Genomic DNA, 26,142 nt, shown 5'->3' with positions numbered 1-26,142 from the left:
GGAAAAAATGAAATCTTGAAAAAAAATACCGACTCCAATATAAGGTTAAAGCAGTGTCGCACTGAAGGAGATGCCAAGAGTAAGACTACTACTTCTGTTATTAATGGTTAAATTGTATAGAATACCAGTTTACCCTAGCAGTGCTACCTGTAGTTGTCTTTTTGCTAGAGAAAACTGACGTTCATAAATGATTTAAAAATTGAAAGGCATTTATACAGGAAAACAGTTTTTTTTCCATGTCTTTATTTAAAAATACATTGACCTTGCTATAACTTTTGAAAGATTTGTTATGTTTGATAAAACTCTGTTATGGTTATAATTTATATTCTTTCAGAAACCCAACAAAAAGCGTTTTGTAAATCCATTCAACAGACAATATGGATGGTAAGTATATTTCAGTTTAATCAAACTAGAATAGATTTTTCTTTTCACAAAAGTTTAGTTTTGATTTTTTGTGGACGATGGTAAACACAAAATTTCTGTCGTTGATTGCCAAGGTAATCTCAGCTGAGATTCAGCAGTCTGTCACTCTGTGCGAAAGTTTTTTGGGTCACACAGAACATTCACACAGGGACACACAGGACCAAACCAAATTTTGTCAGACTGAAAAATCTAATGTAAACAAAATGGTCTGATGTTCTCATGATTCTATGGGTCATTTTGCAATATAATAAGTATTTGCAGAAAATAAGGAATCTATAGTACGTTACGAATGATGGATGGTTTGTGAGAAACCATTAATAAGTAAAAATTTGGTCAAAAGGATTAATAACGTCTGACATGAAAAGCTACATTACACATTACTATTACCCCAGGTCTGGATGTAGTAAAAACTGAAAACACGTACAGCTGACAAATTTACTTATTATGCTACTTCAATAGTTGATTACAAAACATTGATTTTAAAAAAATAAAGTAACAAGAATTCTTTTTTATGAAATTGAATGAAACTTAAACAATTACAAAATAAATTGTTTTTACATATGATAATCTTTAATTTTTCTAAATAATATGACAGAGGGTTATATTATCTATGTATTTTTTCGATGACCCTCATATCAAGTACATTTTTCAAACATTCTAAATGATTTTGCAAAAGCAATACTGTTTTTTTTTTTCTTGCAGGAGAACCGGAATTGATACCACAGCTGGAAAGACCATCAGGAAAGATGCTGATGGGTTTGAAGAATTTAGGGATTACTTATCAGAATCGGGTAAGAGCATTTTATGGAGCAGTGTTTTTTTTCTTCATGTAATTTAATGCCTATATTCTACATGTTCTAATACATGTATGATCACAATTAAGTTAAATCTGATGTTTTTGAAATTCATTGTCATGCTTAAAATATTTTACTGTGAAAGATTATATGGATCAAAAATAAAGATAATGATTACGATGTTCAGTGCTCATTAATCATCTTCTGAAAGGTAAATTAAAGAAACTAAAATGTTCAAAAATGAAAATAATTGAGACATTTTTTTTTCTTTTTGGCTTGTACATGTTGATAGAAACCATGAACAAGACTACCAGTCACCATAGACGTGGAATAGACCAAGCATTTTGACAGAATCTGGGATAGAGATAATCATAACATATTCGCTACCTATGCATGTTCCAATTTCATGTTTATATTGGAGCTGAATGCTTCAAATAAAAGTCACATTATTAGACAATAACAACCATATGGTTGATATAACCTGTTTTTCTGGTACTCATATATTGTACAATGCAGCTGAGTTCGTCAAAACTTTGCTATACTCATATTTTTGATAAATCTTTTGATTTATGTTTCAAATGTAATACAGGAAATATAGGATTATGACTCGCTTTGTCTCCTTAAGGACATTGGCAAGTCAGGGTTTTCCGGAGAAAAAAGGTTTAATACATGTTTTTTTTTTCACTTATAAAATAGTGATTGAGAGTGATCTCCCGTGTAGAATTCTCTAAGCGGTGGAAACCAATAGAGCGTATGTTACAGAGGTAAATAAAAGCACGTGTACTTTCTTCAACAGGTAGAATCATCTATACAGCACGAAAGGAAAGTAGTAATGGCTTTGTTGTACATTGTATTCAGGGACAAAGAGCCACTAGGTTGTCATTTACCATAGTTATGCTCAGTATGCTGGGAAGGGCAAAGATGTGACATATGCTGAAAGGTAGCCGACTGAGAACAGTTCTTAGGTCGTGTGAAGGAAGCAGCATTTAGTAACTACGAATGAAAAATAAAAATAACACCATGCCTATATTTTTATGACAATTTGTTTCAATCAATTCAGTCAATTACATGATAAAAACGATCAACCAGTCTCTTGATCAATTTTAGGTGTTAAGGGAAGCAACTCAGAAATAATGAACTGTGCCGGTATATCCAAGTCATGTTACGATATATATAAATTTTCAGCCAAAATTTCTGGAAGTCATAGGAAATGAAGATACAGTAATGTATATAATACAAAAACTGTATGAAATAAGTGGGTTTTGGAAAAATATTATGGTGAAAAATTATGTAGGTCCCTTTTATCAACATTTTACATAGGAAATGCATTGAGAATTGTAAAAACACTGACTTGACAAAATCTAAAAAAGAAGGTTGGATTGGTAGGTTAAACGATCCAGAATATAGCCTGTTTAGTACATTTAAACCTACACAAGAGTTCTTGAAAAATTCTATATGATATCCAGGAACCTTGCCAATGTCCTTAATGCGCATTTTAACCAGTAAAGCTTCAAAGCATTTTCAGGAAACTGGAACAAAATATCCCCCGTTTCCCTTTGATAAGGCATTTAAATTTTTGAAATGTAAGCAATAAAAATAACAAACAAAGTAGTACAAAACTAGATATTTTTTTTTTCTCTTGCAGAGGCAGAGACAACCTCTGAACTTTCAAGACTTGAAAATGCTTCCTTGCTTAAGGAAAACAAGCCAAGTCGCCTTCACAGACCAAAGCTTGCAGTAAAGGGACCCAGCCTTTCACAACCCTGCTCTCATTCAACAGCCTACTCCTCCATGCTCAGTCAGGCATCCAGGGGAGGGGCACTGTCACAGATAAATGGGGATACATTGGGGATTTCCTCGATTATTAATAGCCAGGTAAAACAAAAAATATAAACAAAACCAAAAAAAAAAAACACACATTGATGATGTTGTAAAAAACACTAAAGGGTTATTTAAGTTGGTTGATCACTTGATTGAATTACTTTTGTTATTAATTTTTAGCTTTTCTGAGCCAAAGGCTCAAAGAGCTAATGCTATGGCCATTTGTGCGGCGTGCGGTGTGCGTAAACTTTTTAGAATATGGGCCATAACTCAAGAACCCCTTGGCCAATTATTGTCAAATTTGTCACAGGGTATCCTTGGCCCAAGGGCTCCCGTTTGTACTAAAACTAGGGTTGTGACCCTTAAACAAGGGGAAATAATTAGGAAAATAGAAACAAAAGTACTGGTTGCTAAAAAATCTTCTTCTCAAGAACCACAGGGCAGATTATCACCAAACTTACACAAAAGGATGAGGATATGTTGTAGATTAAAATTTGCACGGGGTTTTACCCTTGGGCAAAGGGCGTGGTCTCAAGGTCACTTCAAAGTTGACCAAAAATTACATTTTATTAAAATGTTGATATTTTGCTTACTATAAGGACTAGGATCATCAAATCTTGTCAGTTGATGCATCTAAGGACCTCATATCATGTTGACTCAAAAGTAGGTCATGATGACCTACTTTTTAAATTTTGCGGCCATTCTTTTTCAAAATGATTTAGAGGCATATTTTGAACAATTTAAGGCCTATGATCATCAAACTTTGTCGGTTGATGTATCTTGGGTCCTCGAACTACGTCAACTAAAAAATAGGTCACCTTGACCTACTTTTTGAATTTTATGGCTAATCTTTTTCAAAACAATTAAGGCCATTAATTCGAATACCGAGAGGTTTAGAATCATTAAATCTTGTAAGATGATGCATCTTGGGGCCATAAAACATATTTATTAAAAAGTAGGTCACAGTGACCTACTTTTTGAACTTTGCAGGCATTTGATTTCAAAGCATTTTAGAGGCATAATTTGGACATTTTAAGGCCTATGATCATAAAACTTTGTAAGTTGATGCATCTTGGGTCCTCAAAGAACGTCAACTGAAAAGTAGGTCACTGTGACCTACTTTTCAATATATATGACTATAATTAAATATTTCAGGTACTAATTGACTTAGAATCATCAAACTTTTTCAGTTGATACATCTTGGGTCTTCGGAGTAGGTCGACTGAAAAGTAGGTCACCGTGACCTACGTTTGAAAATTTGTGGCTTTAATTAAATATTTCAGGTACTTATTGGCTTAGTATCATCAAACTTTGTCAGTTGATGCATCTTGGGTCTTCGAAGTAGGTCGACTGAAAAGTAGGTAACTGTGACCTACTTTTGAAAATTTATGGCATTAATTAAATATTACTGGTACTAATTGGCTTAGAATCATCAAACTTTGTCAGTTGATGCATCTTGGGTCTTCGAAGTAGGTCAACTAGAAAGTAGGTCACCGTGACCTACTTTTGAAAATTTATGGCATTAATTAAATATTACTGGTACTAATTGGCTTAGAATCATCAAACTTTGTCAGTTGATGCATCTTGGGTCTTCGAAGTAGGTCAACTAGAAAGTAGGTCACCGTGACCTACTTTTGAAAATTTATGGCATTAATTAAATATTACTGGTACTAATTGGCTTAGAATCATCAAACTTTGTCAGTTGATGCATCTTGGGTCTTCGAAGTAGGTCAACTAGAAAGTAGGTCACCGTGACCTACTTTTGAAAATTTATGGCTTTACAGGTACTTATTGGCTTAGAATCATCAAACTTTGTCAGTTGATGCATCTTGGGTCCTTGGAGTACGACAACTGAAAAGTAGGTCACTGTGACCTACTTTTGAAATTTTATGGCTGTATTTAATATTTTAGGGTACTATTTGGCTTAGAATCATCAAAATTTGTCAGTTGATGCATCTTCGGTCCTCGGAGTAGGTTGACTGAAAAGTAGGTCACTGTGACCTACTTTTGAAAATTTATGGCTTTAATTAAATATTTCAGGTACTAATTGGCTTAGAATCATCAAACTTTTTCAGTTGATGCATCTTGGGTCCTTGTAGTACAACAACTGAAAAGTAGGTCACTTTGACCTACTTATAAAATTTTATGGTTATAATTTAAAAAAAAACATTTTAGGTATAAATTGGCTTAGAATCATCAAACTTAGTTGATGGGTCCTCAGAGAATGACAAGTGATAAGTAGGTCACCATGACCAACTCTCAGGTACTAATTGGCTTAGAATCATCTTGGGTTCTCAGAATGTGAACTGGAATTTCAAGGGTTTATCTAAATATACAGGATACGTAGAGGCTTCAAATACTGTAAATTCCTTATTTTACGCGAGTACTTAATATCGCGAAGTGGCCCAAGTGCGTCAAACCGCGAGAACAATAATTCGCGAATGGGTGATTTATCTAGAGATTTTACATACATTAAAGCACCATAAAAATAAAAGCGAGTAATTTTATTTCGCGAGTGGTGCTTCTCGCGTAATTACGTGACAATTTATTCCTCGCGTATAATTAGGAATCTACAGTAGAAATGATAGGTTGTACAGTTTATCAGAAGAGCGATTCAAGGCCCTTGGGCCTCTTGTTTTAGGCCTTATGCCACAAACAGAGTTTTTTTTTTTTTTAAAAAATGCATCTTTAAAAATGATATTTATAGTACATGTAGTTAATTCTCACTGTACTTGGTGGAAATTCACCCAAAGTAAAAGATTTTCTGTTTACATTTCTTCATGTGTGAATCTAAAAAAGATTCAAATGATATCATTTGTAGGCTTCAGACACCAATCCAGTAGGCTGGTTAAGAAATAAGAACATTGGCAGGTGAGATTTAAATGAACTAGTTTGTATTGTACTTACCAGTAACTGTTCAGTGTTTAGTGTGATGAATTAGCCCTTTCATGAAAACTACTGGTACTGCTCTTTTGCAGGGCAAATTAGTACAGTTTGACAAATTTTAGTTACCATATATACATGTACATTTATTTAAATGAAATTTATCAAACAAAATTGCTGTTATATCATATTTCCTTGCAAAGAGCAGTACCAGTTATTGGGAAACAGTCTATACTGCTAGTCAGCCATGTTTATCATGTTCCTTTAAGAAAAATTCAATACACTAGTAAATACATTTTATGAATCAGATACCAGGTAATTAAAATCAAATTTTGGATAAAAATTATGATAATATACTGGTATTTTGTAGACGTACAGGGAAGGACTTGACAGAGGGGAAAATTATCCGAGTGGATGAAGAGGGATATGAAATATTTGAGGATTTTCTCTCTGAATCAGGTACATATACATGTATTTCAGAATAATACACATTTGAATGTTTCTTTTTATCAACTGTGCAAGCATTGTTAAATGTTTTAGACACCTCATCAGAAATAAATTTTAATTCCTCTTGATTATATTTATTAGCCTTTATAAAAATTCAACAGTTACCTTAAAATGCTGATAAATGATATTTTTATTTTTTTCATGTTCTGCCATGAATATGGCCAGGGCATAATATCTTTGTCATGTCCATCTTTCTTCCATCTATCCATCATCTGTCACATTTTACTTTTAGCTGTTTCAAAGGAACTGTTCAAAATACATGTATATTATCCAAAATTCATACACTGATACATATTTGGGGAAAGCTACATAACTTTGGCATAATTTTCTGTTCTTGATCTTCCCTGTGACCTTGACTTCGCTATTTCTATTTTGTGTTAAGCTCAGTTTGAAAGAAATGATTCAAGATTTTTTATTGAAACTCAACGCTGATACACATAGTAGGAATTATTCAACTGTGTTATAATTTTCTCACCTTGACCTTTCCTGTGACCTTGACCTCATTTTTCCTTTTATATTTAGCTCAATTTCAAAGGAAGTGTTCAATTTATTTTCATCAAAACTTAATACAAAGAGTCACTTTGTTATGAGCTATTCAACTGTGTCATACTTTTCTGACATATGACATTATGGGGCATTCATGTCTTTAATACATATTTCTAGTCATTTATTTTTTTTTTCTTCCAGAGGCAGAGAGTCTAAGTAGCTCTTTGATGACAAACCGTTTGTCAAGGACAAGTACTAACTTCACAAGGGAACCCTCGAAACTGGTAAACCTTATGAAATACAGGTGACTCTCGATGGCTCGTACTCCGATCTCTTGAAGTTCTCGATCTCTCTAAGTGAACCCCCGGTCCTGTTTTTTTCCTCTATATAACTAAGCAAATTTACTTCTGATATCTCGAACTTCCGATCTCTCGAAGTTCTCTATCTCTCGAACCAAGACCTGGGTCCTGTGACACACATTTCATTGTTTTTTACTCTCTATCTCTCGAAGTTGTGATTGCACGTGTGTACACGCCAATCAAGCGTAAAATTAATGCAGCTTGGACTTATCTGGATAACATTCAACGCCTGGGGCGGGTATGGAGGCATTAATTGCGTGTTTACATAGATGACACTATATCTGTGAGCATCTGAGTGTCGATATGATTAATTGGTGATCATTGGTAAATTATAAACGAATTGCTTCACTATTTATTTTGACTTGACAGCGAGACGATAACGTGCAATGACATTATCAACCTATACTTCCGGTATTTATAATAGTAGAACAATGATGATCGGAACTGAAAATTCTGGATTTTATTCACTTTCTATCTCTCGAACCCCTCGATCTCTCGAACTTTTCTTGCGGTCCCTTGAACTTCGAGAGATCGAGAGTTACCTGTAGTTCATAAAATGTTGGGTATATGTAAAGTTGATCATGGGTATTAGTTTTCGTGCCTACTATCTATTATTCTCTGCGTGTTTCAATGGAAATTGTCTTTGTATTTGAAAACTTCTGAAAATATATACATGTAAATAAATTTGTTTTGAATAAAAATGTTGCAGAAAAATTAGATAAATAACTTATGAAGTTTGGCAACACATTAAATATGATTTAAAATATGGATGTTTTCAGTTTCTTATAATGCACCATTTGCAAAAATGCTAAATAATCATGATGATTTCTTGGGGGGAAAATCAAAAATGTACAATTTACTTTACACATGTAAATTATCATCAAAATTTTTCCCAATAATCCAGTTTGCTTCTGTTAGCTAGAGATAAAATGGTTGAAGATTATTTTTGAGAAAAAAAAATTAAAAAATCATGAAAAAATATGATTACTTGCTTTTATTTTTGTCATAATAACCTGTTCTACATATTTATATTAGTGTGCCTTACAATGCAGTAGAGTAAATTGAGAGGACTAAATACTGATTTCATTGTTTTATTTCTTTTGATTATATTATTTTTTTTTTAGATTGAAGACCATTCAATGTAAGTACACAAAAAGGGAATTTGTCATCCCTTATTTTTAAAACATCATAGTTTAGTTTGAAATGAGAAAAAAACCTTTTGCTGTTAGGAGTGTATTGTCTCACTAGTAAAATTTTGCCTCTTCATATTTTTTTGTGGATCATGAATCAGGGAGTGTTTATCTTTAATGTTGTCTGAGATCTTATGCTTTTCATATGCTGATGCTTTTATATATGAAATTTCTTGTAGTTATGACACTAACATGTCCGCCAGTGCTGAAGCATCAAATTCAGGTTTTCCTTTTATTTTACTTGATTAGAAAAAAAATACTTAACATCTTAGAATCATTCAGTGGATGCTTTATTACCAGTTTATACAAAGTCACTATTACTATAAAAATTATAGATAAGAAAAAAATGTGAATGAGAACTGCAATGCCTTACACTGTTTTAACAGAAGCTCAAGTATCGAGGGATCAGATGACAGGAACTATCAGCTCACTAATTGAGAGTACTCGGGAGGAAGTAGACACGCCCACTAACACTCAAACTCGGTCCATGGCAGCTAATAATGGTAGTACTTCACAGTTGTCATAAGTCCTAACTGTATATGCTCTTTAATACGTGTATTCTATTTTTGAAAGAATTTTAAGATTTCATTCATTAAATGTTTTCAGTTTTAGTGCTCATTTATGGTTTTAAAAAACTTTTCTATTAGGGATTTTTGAAATGGAAAGGAAAGTTCACTGTGTACATGTACTTATCTCTTGTTTTAGAATCATTTGAATCTGAAGAGGAGGATGAGGAGGTATCATTAAGGGCTGATAACTCCTCCTACACAGCTGCTTCACAGGGAGAGACTGGTGAATCAGCCACAAAGACCCAGCTACAGTCACAAGACAGATCAGGGAGTATTACATCTACTCGGAGCCATATGTTACAATCACAAGCCAGGTCAAGCAGTATTACCTCTACTCGGAGCCATACGTTACAATCACAAGACAGGTCAGGGAGTATTACCTCCACTCAGAGACAGACATTACAATCACATTCAAAAAACAGGTCAGGGAGTATTTCCTCTATTCAGAGACATGTGTTACATTCACATGAGAATATATCCGAGGGAGAGCCAACCCCTAAAAGTAACATGCAATCCATGGTGAGATCTATTGTGGAAATACCCACTGAGAACAGAATAGAGGCTCCAACAACAGTTCAGGAGATAACCAAGGCCTCTCATATGGATATTGGAGGCAACAAGACAGGGTCTATCACAAAGTCAGAGGATTTAACAAACAGTGTGGTTCCAAGCTTTAGAACCCGTAAAAGGTAAGAATACAGATTAGCCAAAAGTTATAGATGTACACTGTACCTCAGTTTTACGCAGGCCATCTCCTTAAGTACCAGCACTGACTTCTGTCTGCCATTCATTCTCGTGGTACATTTTCAGGATTTCATTTTCTGCAGCTGAGAGTGATGGTAGCCGGAAATCATCAATAGCTTTAGGAGAAAAACAGTAAGTTGCTGTCAACTAAATTTCCTTTGTGCAAATCTTACTTCTGCATGTTTTAATAAAGACAGGTCAGTTGCAAAAGTTTGTCCCAAGGAATAAGTCTATAAATTTAAAACAAAAATAAATAAAAATTACATAATAATAGTCAAATTTTTCAAATTTAATGAATTATTTAATAAATGCATTACTATTTCTTACAATTAGATGATTTCATGTATAAAGGGATAACACAAAAACTATACATCCCTATTTCATCAATTTTATGTAACATTCCCTAATAAAAGGGCACAGGACCTTGTCAACAATAAGAACTTATTGAGCCCTGGGTGAATTCTTAAAAGAATAAATTGATTTCACCTCTCTGCAGACTACCGGTATATGGCATGTGTTGGAAATGGGGGTGAGCTTCATAGTACCAGCAAGGGAATAAATAGATAATCAGCATACATTTATGCTTTATTTAGCAAAATTTCAAAGCCTTTATGTTTAGCAATTTTTAATAGAAATGTATGAAACTTGACTTGTGATTTTTTCTGGTATTTTACATGTACTTCAGAAATGACACAAAAATCAAAATCCCAAGTGATGTAACTGAAGTTGTCCTTGACAGTGATGCAGATAGTATTGAGATCGTTACTTTGGATGATGGAAAGGCTCAGCAGAAACCCAATGCCAGGAAAAGTGTCCAGAGAAAAAGTACCTCAACAGTGCAGAAATCAATTCCATCTGAATTAGATGATGAACAAACTGAGGTGAAAAGTCAAGGGCAGAGAAAGCCAGGGCTACTAGAAACAAAGATTTCAGCTCTAACTGGCAGAAGAAAGTAATACAATGTTTCTTAATGTATACAATAATTGGGGTTTTTTCCCATGAATATTTCAACAACATTTGGATGAAGAATTTACCAACACATTTAAAGATATTGAAAAATGATCAAACTTTGATTTGTTTTTTTTTTTTTTTACAAGCAGTAAGCGTGGAAAATCCCTCCCCTCTTCCATACCAGCTGAGACCCCCCAGGTTGACTCTCACAAGACACAGCTGTCCGGGAAAAGAAGAGGCAAAAGCCTATCAGAAAACAGCTCTCTAGAACAGAAGAAATCAACAAGTGCTATCTCACAATTGTAAGTTTCAATTTTAAAAGCTGATGCAAAATTAAAAGAAATGCACATGCTTTTCTATAAATGGGGATTTAATTTTTCACAAAACATAAGCATTTACATTTGAAAAAGCTGCCATGTTTTAATGAAATTTCTATTTGTCAATTCGGTCTCTTTCAATTTTCAGGTCAAAAGATAACCAAGAAGAGGACCACCTTCAAAACCCAAATGACGACGATGATGAAACTGCATCCAATGCTAGTCAGGAATTTTTGTTCTTCAGGAACAAGAAAACAAGGGAGAACCAGACTGTTACCAATAAAACACAAGATATAAAATCTCAGAGCCAGACATCTCACAGGAAGAAGACAAGTGCTTTATTGAATGCAATGAATGTGGACGGCGCTGCATCAGATATCAGCGAAGACAGGTCAATAGATCCAAATACTGAGATTGAACAGTGGAAGAGAGGAAAGCCTAAAGTTGGAGGAAAGAGAAAGAAAAAATCAGAACCCAGTGAAAGGAAGGAGAGAAATGTAGAGGAGACAGAAGAATCAACAGTTCATTCACCAGCAAAGAAGAGGAAAGGGCAAAAAGCAGCTAAGGAGAAAAGTTCTGTTTCTAGAAAGACTTCTAGAGGGAGGAAACCATCTGATGATAGCCGCAAATCACTGGAGCCAAGAATCAGGAGAAGTAATAGAAATTCTGATGCCCAGCTATCTGATACAAATGACAAAGAAGCTTACAATGATATAGAGGAATCCGAGTTGGTGGTAGAAAAGGAAGTCAGGCTTAGTCCACAAGCTACTAGTAAAAGAAAGTCAAGTGTTACAATAGATAGTGTGGAAATAAAATCAACAACCAAGTCTAGGGGATCACTTAGTGACACTGCAGAAAATTCCTTTAAAGGATCTAGAAACACAGACATTAGTGAAGAAGAAGAGGGTATAATTCTACAGGTGAATTATTACCATGAGGAAGATATTGATACACATGTAAATGAAAAATCTTCTAAGATGAATAAAAGTAGAAGACATTCAGTATCAATGTCTGATTCACCAGGGCAGATGGCAAAAAGTAAAGAACAAAGTATGACAACTAAAAAGTCAAGAAAATCATCCAGTGACAAGTCTCATGTTTCAGAAGTGAAAGAAGATGAACAAAATGAAGTAATAGATCCAGAAGAAAATATGGCTGCTCATACAAGTCAATTTATTAAGAGTTTTTTAACGGAAGACCATGAAAAGCAGGGACTGGATACAAATAATATGAGTTCCAGGTCCAAAAGTTCTGGATACAAAACCAGAAAAGCTAAGACAAGGAATGATTCAATACAAAGAAAAATAAACAGTGTAAAGAAATTAAACAAGTTCCAGACCAGAACCTCTGAGGGAATGTCTTCAAGGAAGGACAAATCTAGTTTAATTGGAGCAAGAGATCCAGAAGACAGAAAATCAATGAGAAAATCTAGAAGCCTTCACTCAGCTTTCATTGGAAGTTTGGAGAATCTTCAAGGAATCCAGAGAGAAGTGGAAATGTTAGAAGTGGAGGATGCTGATCCCAATGACTTATATGTGGAAAAAGAAAGATCATCCACCAAAAAAGGGAAGGGAAAGGGGCAGAGAAAAAGTATGCAACAGGGAGGGACAGATCAGAAGAGAACAAAGAGGAGTCAAAAAAGAAAGAGTGGAAAGAGAGGTAAAGCTGATTCTGTTACTGAGGAGGAGGATGTTGAAGGTATTCAGGGTAGGAATAATGTGGATGATGGTCCAGGGCCCAGTGAGGCTGTGGCAAATGAAAGTGAAAGTTTTTCAGACATGAACAACAGAAAACAAAGGAAAACAAAAAGCTTAGGGAGTGTAGGATTAGAACCCACCAGGAAAAAGAAAGGCAGTCAAAGGAAAACAACTAAGAGTAAAAGTCTTGGGGGTCAGGCAGTTGATGTCATTGACGAGGAGGTGGAGGAAAACAAAGTAATGAACGAAAATGTAGATGAGCTGAAAGATGAGAATTTAGATGACATAGTTGCCAATGATGCTGTAGAACACTCACCAAAAGATGAAGGTTAAATTATGACTTTATTGTTTCATAATGTGCCTTGATATATTCCTTATGAGCAATTCTAATACCAGTACCTAGACATAAATTATTTCTCAAAAGTTTTTAAAAGTTTTCATTTGTTAAAAATTAATATCTTGCATCATTTAATGGATGCTATATACTAGGGATGTCAACGAATATTCGAGTACTCAACTATTGTTCGACCATACCGACTATCGACTAAATTTTTTTTAGTCGGTTATTCGTTAAAAATTTGTTACTTAATAGAAATCTTAAATTCAATGTAAAAAAAAAAATGGATATGCTCAGTTCATTTATTAACGTATCAGTTTTTTCGTCAGTGAAACTCAGGGAAAGGCTTAACCGGTCTTCGTTAATTGTGCAAAGGATTTTTTTTTTTTTTTTTTTTTTTTTTTTTAAGCAAACATGCATTGGCATACTTTAAAAACCGTCAGATCCAAATTGTAGAGTTTCAATCTGCAATTCTGTAAGATCTATAATGCAACTATCAATTAATGAATGATAATTAAACAGCTGTTACGTATTTGTAAATACATGTAAATTGGGTTATGAGCATTTTTATTTCTGATATTAATATCACTCATTTCAAAATTGTATTGATTGTTTACAAAAAATCTCATAATTGAAATTTATCGCAAGCTCTCTTTGTTTTTATAAGAGTTACGCTTTAATTGTTTAACAATCACGGGTCACTGTCAAGACATTAAATGGCTTCAGGTAAGAAATTAACAACAGGTACAAGTACTAGCAGCATGAAAAGAAAGGATAAATGCAAGCGTTTGATATTCTGTATATAGATAAAATGTAAATATTATATTTGAAATCAAATACAGTGCATACATATACATGTATTTATCATACATGTATTATATACATACATTATACATGTATTTATTACTATGTAAATGTTAACGATTCAATAATTCTTTGTATAATGGTGATAGCGTAAATTAAATATTGTACAGGCTAGCAGTCTGTTAAAGACAAAGAGGAAAAATGACATGAAATATTAATTTAAATTTCAACAAGTACTCAACTATCGTTTGACTAAAGCCTCCGACTATTCGACTAAGCTGTAAGAGTAAAATTGACATCCCTACTATATACAGCCTCTTTTATAGATTAATAACAATGTTTTGTTTTCAGGTAACCAGGATAATGTCAGCAAAAAACAGAGCCTTGGTTCTACACCCGTTTCTGTGTACCAGGTTGATGAGGAGCTTCTGAAGAGTGGAGTGTCATTCCGACACAGGAATCAAACATCAGTTAAAGAGGAATCCATTAACCAGATGTCATCTAACAGTAAGCCCTGTTTTCTTGAAATCAGTAATCTGACATTACTCACACTCTATATCATGTTATAAATATGGACATGGGTAGAGGGTTTCATACTTTTTTGCTCTCCTTGATGTTAAGTGGCCAGATTTGAAGAAGTCCATAACAAAATAACTAAACTGTACATGGACTAACCCTGAAAGGATGATGCATCTAGGAATGAAAACAGAGTAGGATTTGTGTATGCTCCATATCTTTCTTATGGAGAAACTTTTGGAGTTCGTACTTTACACAGAAATTACTGAGGATCTAAGAATGTGTCTTTACTTGTGGATATGGTCATTTAGGCAAATTTGATGTCACTTTTAAAAAAAAAATAAACAAGTCCTGTCCTAGCCATATCTTCACTGGAAACTCATGCTTGAGACAAGGATTGTCTATGACCTGAGGGTGTGTCTTGACCTTGACCCAAGATCATTTGGACAAGTTCAAGGTCACTAGCAGAACAGTGTATAATTCAAATTTGCCAGGTCCATAGCTTTCTAATGGAGAAACAAATTAGAAGAGTTAGCAAAAATGCAAAGGAGAAGGGGATCATTTTGTGAGCTCAATCATAGAGCCTCTGGTTTATGTATACATGGTACACCTTCCTACCTTCCTGCAATTTGTTAGACAATGCAATTAAATATATGAATTGAATAATAATTCCCAAATATTGAAAAGAAAAAAAATGATTTAATATTATCACACTAACCCCCTCTGTTATGAATGTTGTATAACTTTATATTAAGCTTTACTTTTTAAATAGAAACCCCTGTAACATTGAGGAAGCACATGGATTTTATGAACTCTCCAGCTCCAGGGCTGACCCCAATTCTGAAACAACCAGGATCAGTAATCCGTGGAAAGAAGAGAAGAGTAACCATTAATCACTTGGTAGAAGAACAAACCTTCAACAGCCCAGACACATCAGGTCAGTCCATGACACTGTGTGAATGGAACTCATGCATGGCTTGATGGGAAAATGCTTGCATGCATATACTTTCACTTATTTGAGAGATGCTTTCCTCTGTAAAAACTATTATCAAAGCAATTAAATCTGATTTCAGGAATAATTTTACTTGTATGTGTTTTTCAGGAGAGAAGCAGAGCCTATCTATGAATTCCGTATATTCTATGAATGCAACACCAATCCATATATTTCAGACAACAACAAGTGAATCTCCTGTACCCCAAGTGTTGATGCCACCCAAGCCTAAAATCTGTAAGTAAACACAGAATAATCAGGAATTCTCATGTTTTAACTGATTGTACATTGTTTAGCTATCATTTTATAGTCCTTCCTGAAGATGCCCCTGATGGAGTTCGAAGGTCACGACGAGTTCGATGTCAGCCAGTTGCCTGGTATAAAGGAGAGAGACTTGTGTATGAACGTAGAAAATCAGGTAATTTCCTAGCAGCAAAAATGATACATATCTTTTAATCATCTTCAATTACTGTAAAACATTCTGTATAAGTGTGCGAGAAATATCTTTGAGATTAGCAAGCAACTCCAGCTTGAGCATATTTATCATCGCAGATCGGTCACTTCTTATGCCCTGTTTTATTCCATTAAGCTGATGGAAGGTTCAGTTATGGAATGGGTATGAGGGAAATAGCAAATTTATGGTTCCCCAAAGGAGGAAACTATTTCCCGAGGCCGCCGAGGGAAATAGTTTCCTGCCAAGGGGAACCATAAATTTGATATTTCCCTCATACCCATTCCATAACTGTTTTATTATACCGAAACAATCATGGGAGATTTATCAAACTAGAGACTCAGACATTTTTTAAAACAATAGAGAGGCATTTAAAAAATCACAAATGCATGTGATTAAAAATATTGTAAGTTTATGCACTTGTATATGCATCAATACCGAGGAAAGTAAAATTATTAAAAATATGAAATAATTTCACTGACACTTTGAAGAATTATCGTTGTCTTCATTTTGCTAGAATTCCAGTATGATTTTGACATTGCATGTCGAAATGTATTGATGTCATAGTTACATTGCTAATAACATTACATCACAGACTCGAGATTCCTTGAACGCTCTGCCCACTGTTCATTTTAATTGGTTAAAATTATAAATAAATATTCATCAGGGAGTAGTCCCAGGGAGTAGCTCCGATTTTTCAGGGAATAGTCCTCGGATGAGGGAAATAGTATCTTCTCAGGGAAATAGACAGTTTTATGGTGTTAATTTTATATAGAGTAATAACAGTAGAGGTATAATAATATACAGTTATGGAATGGTTTTGTATTGGCAAACTGGGAAATGAATATGTTGCATGTAATAGTGATGGGGATATGATCGATTTATAATCAATAAAATGATTGGTTTACTTATTCTGGTTATTGATTGCAAAATACTGTTACATATGTAGTATTTGTTTATTAACAATTGAGGAAAAAATATATAAAAACTGATTACATGTATATTGAATATTTGAATATACATGTAAACGTTTGTTTTATCAGCAGAATTTATTTACTAAAATTAATTATCGTGACATATTTCACAAGCATAAAGGTACCTTGTAGTTTAATTCTGAAACAAAAATCTTTTACGTAATGATATCTTGTTTCTGTAGGTCTAGGTATTGTAAAAGTAGAACCATCTCATGTTGAAATGCTGATGCTGGCACAGGAAGCAAAACGAAGGAAAAACGTCATCAAGAAAAGGAACCAAAATCGCACTGAAAGTAAATATGAGGACAAAATGGATGGATACATGAGAGAGAAATTTATTTTTAGAATTATTAGTAGGGATGTCAACGAATATTCGAACATTCAAATATTCATTCTATGAGTTGATATTTGAATATGAATTTAAGATTCGAATATTCGGTGTTTTTTTGGCGTTTTTCAGATTTCATAAAAAGAAGTACTGTGATTTATAAATTTTGATTAGAACACTGCTGGAATTATCCCTGTTTAATTAAGGGCTCAATTTCAGAATAAATGTGTAAATTACTTGATTATTTTGGGTTGTACATAATCCTTAATTTTGTATTCATTATCGGGAAATTAGTTTACCTGTTAATTACCTAGGAATATTGTCTATGGAAATGTTTGTTTATACTTTAAAAACATTGTATCACAGATTATAAAAATATCTCTTATTATAGGCTGATAATTGTAATTAATTACACGTATTGAAATCAGAAAAGTATACGACTATCCTGCTTTTGGTAAGACGACTGGTTCCTAAGTTGGAGCTACTATAAAAACGTGTACCATTTGTTAAAATTATTCTTTTCTACATTTAAATCAAATATTTATTTCAGACATTGACAAATATCAAATGGAATTCCTTATTGTACACCTACAAAAGTCTTTATACAATTTTACTTCCAATATAAGAATACCTACGCTAAACCTTTCATGAAAGTAGGATGATGCATATTTAAAATAAACCAGATTTTATTTATTTTATCGAATATTCGAATGTATTCAAATACTTTCATTGAATATTCGAATATTAATTATTGACAGAATTGACATCCCTAATTATTAGCAATATTATATTGATTTGATGATAGAGGTAAATGAAATTATTTTAATTACATGTGGGTTATGATTCATTTCTATCTTTCTAGATAAAAGGACCAAGTTTACCCAATCTCCCCGTAGAAATTTGTCAGTACATACAGATCTGGATCCTGAGCTACAAGACTCGAGTGATTCAGAAGTTCTGGTGTTAAATCCAGCCAATAACGAGGAAGTATTAATGGGTAAGAGATTTTTCTGCAGTTATTCTGAATTCTTGTATTTGATACAGGTACAGTTCTTGATACATCTGTAGATGATGCCAAGGTACATAACTCCTAACAATTTATAATTATGATCTAAGGATATCTTGATTTTCACTCAAAAAAAATTTTCTTCAAAAAATCATATAAATGTTATTCTTTAGTTTTGCTTAGATTTTTAGAGTGTGCTATCAATTTACACTATACAGGGATTCATAATTCTGTTTTTGGTGATTTATATCACTATGGTTGTTAAAAAACTAATTTCTTAAATTCTTTTAAAATCTGACTCCTCCAGTTTTCGTCGTATTTCTATATGACTTGGTACATGTTTAGGCAACATGTAGTCACTATACAGTCATTGACAGTGTATGAGAGCAACATATGAATTGTTGGACCTGAAGAAAAAAAATTTCATGAAGCCAAAGGCTAAAGGCAATATTTTGTTTATGGGTCCAACAAATCATATTTTATTCCAATCTCAATAATTGAGTGTTTTGTTATACCCTCCATTTGCTTGAATAAGGACCCCATCTTTATCTGAAAGGACTGATTATGTTAGCCCCCGGAACCAAAATATTGCCCTCCATTCTATGCATGCAATATTTCATCCCTTGGAAGCTAACATTATCAATGCTGCTCTCAACCCCAATCAATATTTGTATATTATGTAGGCCTGTAGCAATGGTTTCAAAAGTGGGAGGGGGGGGCTTCCCCCAAAAATCTGACAAGCAAAAAAAAAAAAAAAAAAAAAAAAAAAAAAACTATTTAAGGACCCTCTATACACTAGAGGAAAAGATTTTTTGGACATTGAGAAAATCATGGTGTTTAAAGGTGTAAATATTGAGCTTATCTATCACATTTTCAACAAAGGGTACCTTGCATTTACCCCCAGGAAAAATGTTCAAATACAGTGAAGTACTGATGAACAAAAAAATCACTTGTTATATGCCCGTCTTTAGACGGGACATATTATGTTATGGCGTTCATGTCCGTCCGTCCGTCTGTCTGTTAGCTTTTTCTCGTGTCCGGCTCATAACTTTAATACTATTAGGCCTAGGATTATCAAACTTTGTCAGCTGATACTTCTTGGGTAGAAGGTGTGTCGCGCACTAAAAGTAGGTTGTTCTGACCTTTAATTAAGATGCTATGGCCAAATATGGAATAATCCTGTCCGCCTTATAACTAGAAAACTATTAGACTTAGAATCATCAAACTTGGCCAGTTTATGCAGTTTATGAAGGTCTTAGGTCTTTTTACTATTAAATTACACAATCCCAAAAATGTAAAAGTGTTGCAGTATTCTTATTAAAAAGATGTTAAAATCAAGAAATACTTATTTTTTTCATTATATACTTTACAGCAATCTATAACAAATATAATGTTACAAGAGAAATTCCACCTCTCCCATGGGTGTAATTATCAAGCACTGGTGAAGGAGAACTTTGATAGCAGAAAATTGCATGTCAAATTAGAGAGAAATTAATGAGTTTAGTGTGAGGAGCTAACTGGTAGAGCATCTCTGATCAAGCAGGTGTTATCTATATCTCTTGGGAATTGGGCAGAGGAATCAGCCATGTTGGATTAAATAGTTTTTGTGGGCTACCCTAACTTTTAAAATGAATTTGGTGAAAAGTAATTAAAACTAATTTGATATTGTATAATAAACTAATTTGATATAATATAATAAAATAATTAATTAAAACTAATTATACTTGGGGGGGGGGGGTTATGATATTGGATTTGGAATTAGCATGCCCATTGTCCATATGAATTGCAGCTTAAAACCAGTCTGACATTGAATCTAAAAAAAAAAAAGTATTTTAAAAAAAAGTTTTAATTATGGTAGATAGTCCCTACAAATCTAAGAGTCAAGCAGAAACCTTATCAAAAATGTTGCATTAAGATTACAATTTTTTTTTCTTTTTATAAATCTTTGTAACAAATTGAAAAAAAATATCTTTGTTTTCAAATTTAATTTCAGAATGACATAAATATGCATTTTAATTGCACTACAAAGCAGATAGCGCAGATCCATTCATCTCTTGGGAGTAATGAGTGGACATGCATCCAGTTAAAGATTAATTAATGAGTTCAGTGTAGGAAGGCTAGCTGTCTCAATCATTTCTGTTAGAGCATCTCTGATCAAGCAGTTCTTATCTGTATCCTTTGGGAGTTAGACAGAAGAACTGCTGGTCAGTTTATAGCATATGTCATTTGATGGCCAGTCTTTTATTTTAAAATTAAATTGGTATAGATTAAGTTGTTAAGACTAAATTGATATTGTTTAATATGTTATTTTTATTTTATTTTTTGAAAATATCAACTAGTAAATTTCAGAGCATCATGTCTCACAAATATGAAAGATGTGTGTGTGTGTCACTGTTTTTGTGTGTGTGGGGAGGGGGGGGGGGGGGGGGGGGGGCAGATGGGCATTTGTCAAGCTCTAACACTACCAGTTGAGGATCTATAATGTAATATTTGTTATAATGCCTACCTCACAGGAAATGTATAAACAAAAATTATAAGAAATGGAAAATCTTGGAAATCCTTGTATCAAGGTTGACTTGATTTTCTTGCACTCTAAACTTTTCGTGATAATTGAACAATATTTGATGGGCGTATCATGCTTTGGCGGGGCACTTTATTTAAGTAAGTGGGCAAAATACCTGCAAATGAAGTGTTCAATCTATTCATCTTGGCTAATTGAAATGTTATGAATGCATAATATGATCACAAATTAAGTAATAAACTGTACATTTCAATTTATTTTATTCTTGATCAAAGGGCAGATTACTCTATCTGCATAAAAATACCACAAAATTAGAACACTTTAGTGTGCAGTATAGAGGGCTCTTAACTGTCCAAATACTGGAATTCACCAGTGCTCAACCTTTCAGCAACAAAAAAGTGGGGAGAGGGGAAAATTTACTATAGGAAAATTTACTTAGCTAAATACTATACTCAGAAAAAGTGGGGGCCTGGATCCCCTGCATTCTACGGGCCTATTATGTTCTGTAATGAACAGGGGGAAAAAACTCATCAAAATTGCAAATAACTTAAAAATAATGTTACAGTGATACATGATGTGCCTCTTTTTGTCCAAGTTAAGGGAGAATGTGTGGTCATTTTTCACAGAAAATGTAAAACATTTTAATAAAGAAATGGTACAAGTCCAAATGCAGCTTTTCTCTTTGTTGAGCAACAGTCTCACCAGAGACTTCATGTTATTTCAACAGAATGCTTCAGTTCTAAGGATTCTGAGGTGTTTGTGGGCCCATCGAAACATGACCCAATCTCGACTGACCCCTATGTCATGTCACTGCGATTGAACCAGAGGCAGTTCATGATGGGAAATCTTTATCTAAGGCCACTGAAATCAAAACCAGAACAGATTGTCAACAGTGGAACCATGGTAAGTTAGAACGCCAGAAAAATGAAGCATTTATACTAGTGTTGTTGGATTGACATAAATAATATGAATGAGTGTTCATATGAAAATTTGGAACTAGATCCATTTTACCTGAACTAAAAATTATATTAAAGTTGATGCATTACTTTGTTAAAAATTATTGCAGGAAAATGTGTCATAGGTTGCTTTCGTTAAATTTTCCCAAGATAAAGTGCAGTCTGTAACTGAATAAAACGTCTTGTTTTTAGGTATTCTGCTTGCTAAAAGGAAAAATATGTGTGACCATTCATAGAACTAAAATGGTAGCAGAAGCTGGTGACATGTTTTTTGTTCCACAAGGTAAATTTTTATCAAATGTTATTCAAGTCTTATCGGTATATCTTAGCCAGGTGTGCACAGATTGATTTAGATAGGTTAAGTTTTTGGGAACATACAGTTTTTACTCTCTGTTTTAACTCATCTGAGCCAAAGGCTCAAGTGAGCTTTTCTGATCAAAATTTGTCCGTTGTCACCCATTAACTTTTCACAAGTTTGTTCAAATGAAGGGCCACACCCTCTTTCAAGGGGACATAACAAAAGGGCCATAGTGACTTATGTGAGTGTTGTGGCCCATGAGCCTCTTGTTAAACTCAGGATATACAGTGTGCACCAAAAGCACTAGCTTGATGCCCGAACACTTGTGAAAATTTGGTCAGGCTAATAAAATGTAGCTCAACAATAGCCCAATAGGACTTGTGGAATTTTCAGTAATATATGTCTATTTTTATCAATATTGTTGAAAAAAAAGGTAAGATTTGTGTCTTTAAAAAATTATCTCAATGAAGCATTAACGACTTTCCCAAAGATTTTCTTATCCCAGTTGATGTTTTTTTGTCTAAGCTTGGTTTGGTTATTTATAGTTTGTTGTTCCTGGTCACTATGTTAAATGTGGGAAGGGTTTCAGAGAAAAAGTTGAGACAGAGACTGTCACTTTTCAAAGTTAAGAAACAGTATGAATTAAAATGTCAATGACTTCTATGGACTGAAATAAAACTGTCATTTTTTTCACACTTGGGGAATGGGGGGGGGGGGGGAGTAGTAAAAAGTGATTTGGGCTAGAAAAGTTTTGGTGTTACCAGCCCAACTGGGTTAGTGCAGAAAAGTTTTTGGTGCAAACTGGATATAAACATATAATATTTTAGTAGTGTTGACAAGATGATATGGTTGAATTAGCATGAAAGCACAATCAAACATGTATGCTTTGGTCAGATTAGCTGGGACAATTATATCTCAATAACTTCCTTGTGTTTTGAGAAAGTAAAATATAAATATATATCATGAGGTTCTACAATTTGATATATAAAACAAAAATTCTTAAATACATGTCCATGCACGAAATTTGCCTGTAACTTTAAATAGCTATAACTTTCTTAGTTTTCAGCAAAACAGTACAGACTTTAGAATATAGATCGGTTTAATGTGTTCTTACATTATGGTATTATCAAAACTGAATGCAAGGAAATACATACACATGTGCTGAATTCTGATTGGCTAATACTTAATTGTTTGTATCTCTCTTATTTTCCAATGAAATACTCTGAAATTCGTCACAGGAGAATATATTATGAGACAATATGAAAGGATATATGTGAGAAATCTAGAAAGCATGTTCATACACATTCATTGAAATATGATTGGCTAAACTTTTTATATAAGCATTGGATTTCCAATAAAATATTTATGAAAAAAAGTGTACGTCTAAAATACAAAAGCATTGCCAGATTTAGTGAAGCTGGTAGGGAGTGGGGAGTTGTTTAGGGAACACCTTTAACGGTTGCCGTTAGAATTATTACAAGTTAAATATTGCTTATCCCCAGGATTATCACTTTAATGTCATAAAACTTTTTTATGCCTCACCATAAATATGGCCGGGGCATATAGAGTTTGTCCTGACCCTCTTCTGTCCTTCCGTCTGACTTTTCACTGCGCATTGCATTTAACTCAGTTCAAAGGTCAATTTCAAAGAAATTGCATCAACATTTTTTTTTTACCTTGACCTTTCCTTTGACCTTGACCTCACCATTCTTAAATTTGTGTTTAGCCCAGGTTTGAAGAAACCATTCAAGATATTTTTGTCAAACTTCCTTTGCTGATACATATTGATGTTAGCTATTCAACTGCATCAACATTTTTTGACCTTGACATTTCCTTTAACCTTGACTTCACTTTTCTTAAATTGATGTTTAGTTCAGTTTTAAAGAAACCATTCAAGATAGTGTAATCAAACTTAATATGCTGATACACACTGACGTAAGCTATTCAACTGTGTAAACATTTTTTTTACCTTTACTTTGACCTTGTCCTCACTTTTCTTAAATTTGTGTTTAAGGTATTCAATGTATAATGACCATATTCTGTACCTAGTAAATGAATTGTCCAGTGTTTTTAATCAAGTTAGCATTTTGAAGATGTTTTCAAATAAAAGTACACCACCAAAGGAATTTACAAAATTTTGATTATTGTCCAATTAATTGCACCTTGAATTTTACACTGAAGTCTATGGGCAGCGCAGGTTTTGTTTAGATATTCTAAAAGGTAATTTGAACTTCATACAAATCTCTTGTGAAAATATGCATAAACTCTCTCTTTATTAAAATATAAAATAAAATAAGTCATCTACCACAGATATATTGACAAAATTTAAATTTTCTTTTTTGCATCAAGGGCAGATAACTCTTGAAAATGTTTACGATGCAAAATGGTCAGTTTCTAATATGTTATCAGTCATGTGAATTTGGTTCATTTTACTTTCATCATTATCTAGCAATACATATTTAACTAGTTTAAAATGATTCAAAATTGCTCAATATTCCTTCATTATACATTGAATACCTTAACTCAGTTTTAAAGAAATCATTCATGATATTCTTATCAAACTTCATATGCTAATACAGATTGATGTTAACTTTTCAACTGCATCAACATTTTTTTTACCTTGAGTTGAGGTTTCCTTTGACTATAACCTTACTTTTCTTAAATTAGTGATTATCTCTTTTTTCAATAAATCATTCAAGATATTTTTATCAAACTAAATATGCTGATATGTATTAGTGATTTTAAAGATCAACAAATTGTATGTTTGCATTTAGTATAAATTGCACTCATATCAGCCAGCAAACTTTTTCTAAAAACTGACCAAGATGAACTGAAAACCCCTTTTTTTCACTTTTCTGCATTCAACAGGAAATACATACAGTATAGAGAACTTGCGGAAAGAGGAAGCACGCCTGACATTTTCCTGCTACAAGTTCAGCAATGAAGATCTCTCAACGATGGAGTGACACAATTATCATAATAATGTCATTGTTAGAGACAGTCTATATGTGAGACCTGATTCTGTCAACCTTAGTCTATCCCGGCTGTCAATGGCCCATTGTGGGAGCTGCCATGTTTAGTGCTTGTAAGCTATCTTTCAGCAGGCTGTTTAAGGAGTGTCAAATATTCCTGACACCAGTATAAACTTGTCTCTACCACCATTTGGATGTACCAAATGAATGTATTGTCAGTTTTGCTTCAGCTTTAACAAAATGTTATAATACACTAACATAAGGTACATGTACCGATACATATGTACATGTATATACTAGTATGCACCTGCAGCTTTCAAAAATTTGGAGGAGAGACTTTTAATGAATGCAAGATAAACTTGATTTTTATCTTATTCATTTCATATTTTTACTTTCATAATGCAAAAAACTGCAAAGCATTTCAAGTATGATTTTCTTAATGTCACATACAAGTAGATAAATGTACATGCTGGAACAGGTTTTTCACTAATCTATAATTGAGAATATTATACCACCTTCAGCCACATTCTGGCCCTAAATAAAATCAAGTGAGCCATTTAACAGTTATTGATTTTTTTTCTCAATTTTACTTACTGTAGTTCACAAAATAAGAAGAAACTGGTTATATACAATGTCTGTACCTCATTCAGTGTTCATCATTAACATGGCAATTAAGAGTAATATTGTGTAATATATTCATAAATAAATCACATTTCTCAGCTTATACTGAGACTACTTTTAGAACATATATACCTATGTTTGCTTTATGATTTATGTAATAAATATTTCATCATAAATGGTGTTGGTGTTCCCATATTCTTTGCCCATTTTCACATCTCCAAAATAGCTCAAGGTTTAGTATCTGAATCCAGAAAAGCCATTAAGATCTCAAGCATTTAATGTCTGAAAAAAAGAATTTTTATGTATGTTATGTAATGAAAAGTAGTCATTTTTAGCTCACCTGAACCAAAGGATCAATTGAGCATTTCTTATTGGATTGCCCAATATTTGTCTCTGTGCCAGTTGTGTGTTTTATGTAAACCTTTTCACATTCTTAACATCTTCTTAATTGGCTAATTTCAAAAATCTCAAGGACAGCAGGTCCATGATAAGAGATCAATCATATTGCAAACAGACTCTTGTTTGTTAAATCATGGCTCCCAGGGGTAGAATAGAACCACAAAGTTTTACATTGGAATATATACAAAAGCATTTCATAAATCTGAAGAAGAATAGCAGAGCTATGA

At 33.4% G+C, this 26,142-nt stretch overlaps 1 protein-coding gene across 1 annotated transcript; it reads left to right on the top strand.

Moving 5' to 3' along the window:
* Window positions 1–70: 70 nt before the first annotated feature.
* On the top strand, window positions 71–25,653 carry LOC133190654 (ankyrin repeat domain-containing protein 36A-like). Its single transcript, XM_061326346.1, has 24 exons — window positions 71–79; window positions 335–384; window positions 1,126–1,214; window positions 2,863–3,092; window positions 5,860–5,909; window positions 6,292–6,380; window positions 7,116–7,198; window positions 8,398–8,414; window positions 8,643–8,686; window positions 8,850–8,966; window positions 9,169–9,721; window positions 9,843–9,908; window positions 10,462–10,728; window positions 10,877–11,029; window positions 11,193–13,069; window positions 14,234–14,389; window positions 15,171–15,335; window positions 15,501–15,626; window positions 15,700–15,807; window positions 16,997–17,107; window positions 18,005–18,139; window positions 21,397–21,572; window positions 21,818–21,908; window positions 24,792–25,653. Exons 1-24 carry the CDS (start codon window positions 71–73, stop codon window positions 24,887–24,889), a joined length of 4,860 nt encoding a protein of 1,619 aa, XP_061182330.1. The 3' UTR covers window positions 24,890–25,653.
* Window positions 25,654–26,142: the final 489 nt, after the last annotated feature.

This window comes from Saccostrea echinata, unplaced genomic scaffold (genome assembly GCF_033153115.1).
Source record: "Saccostrea echinata isolate AGI-Se365-2 ecotype Australia unplaced genomic scaffold, CSIRO_AGI_Sech_v1 ptg000022l, whole genome shotgun sequence".
NCBI lineage: Eukaryota > Metazoa > Mollusca > Bivalvia > Ostreida > Ostreidae > Saccostrea > Saccostrea echinata.
This window is presented reverse-complemented; position numbering and strand designations above follow the sequence as displayed.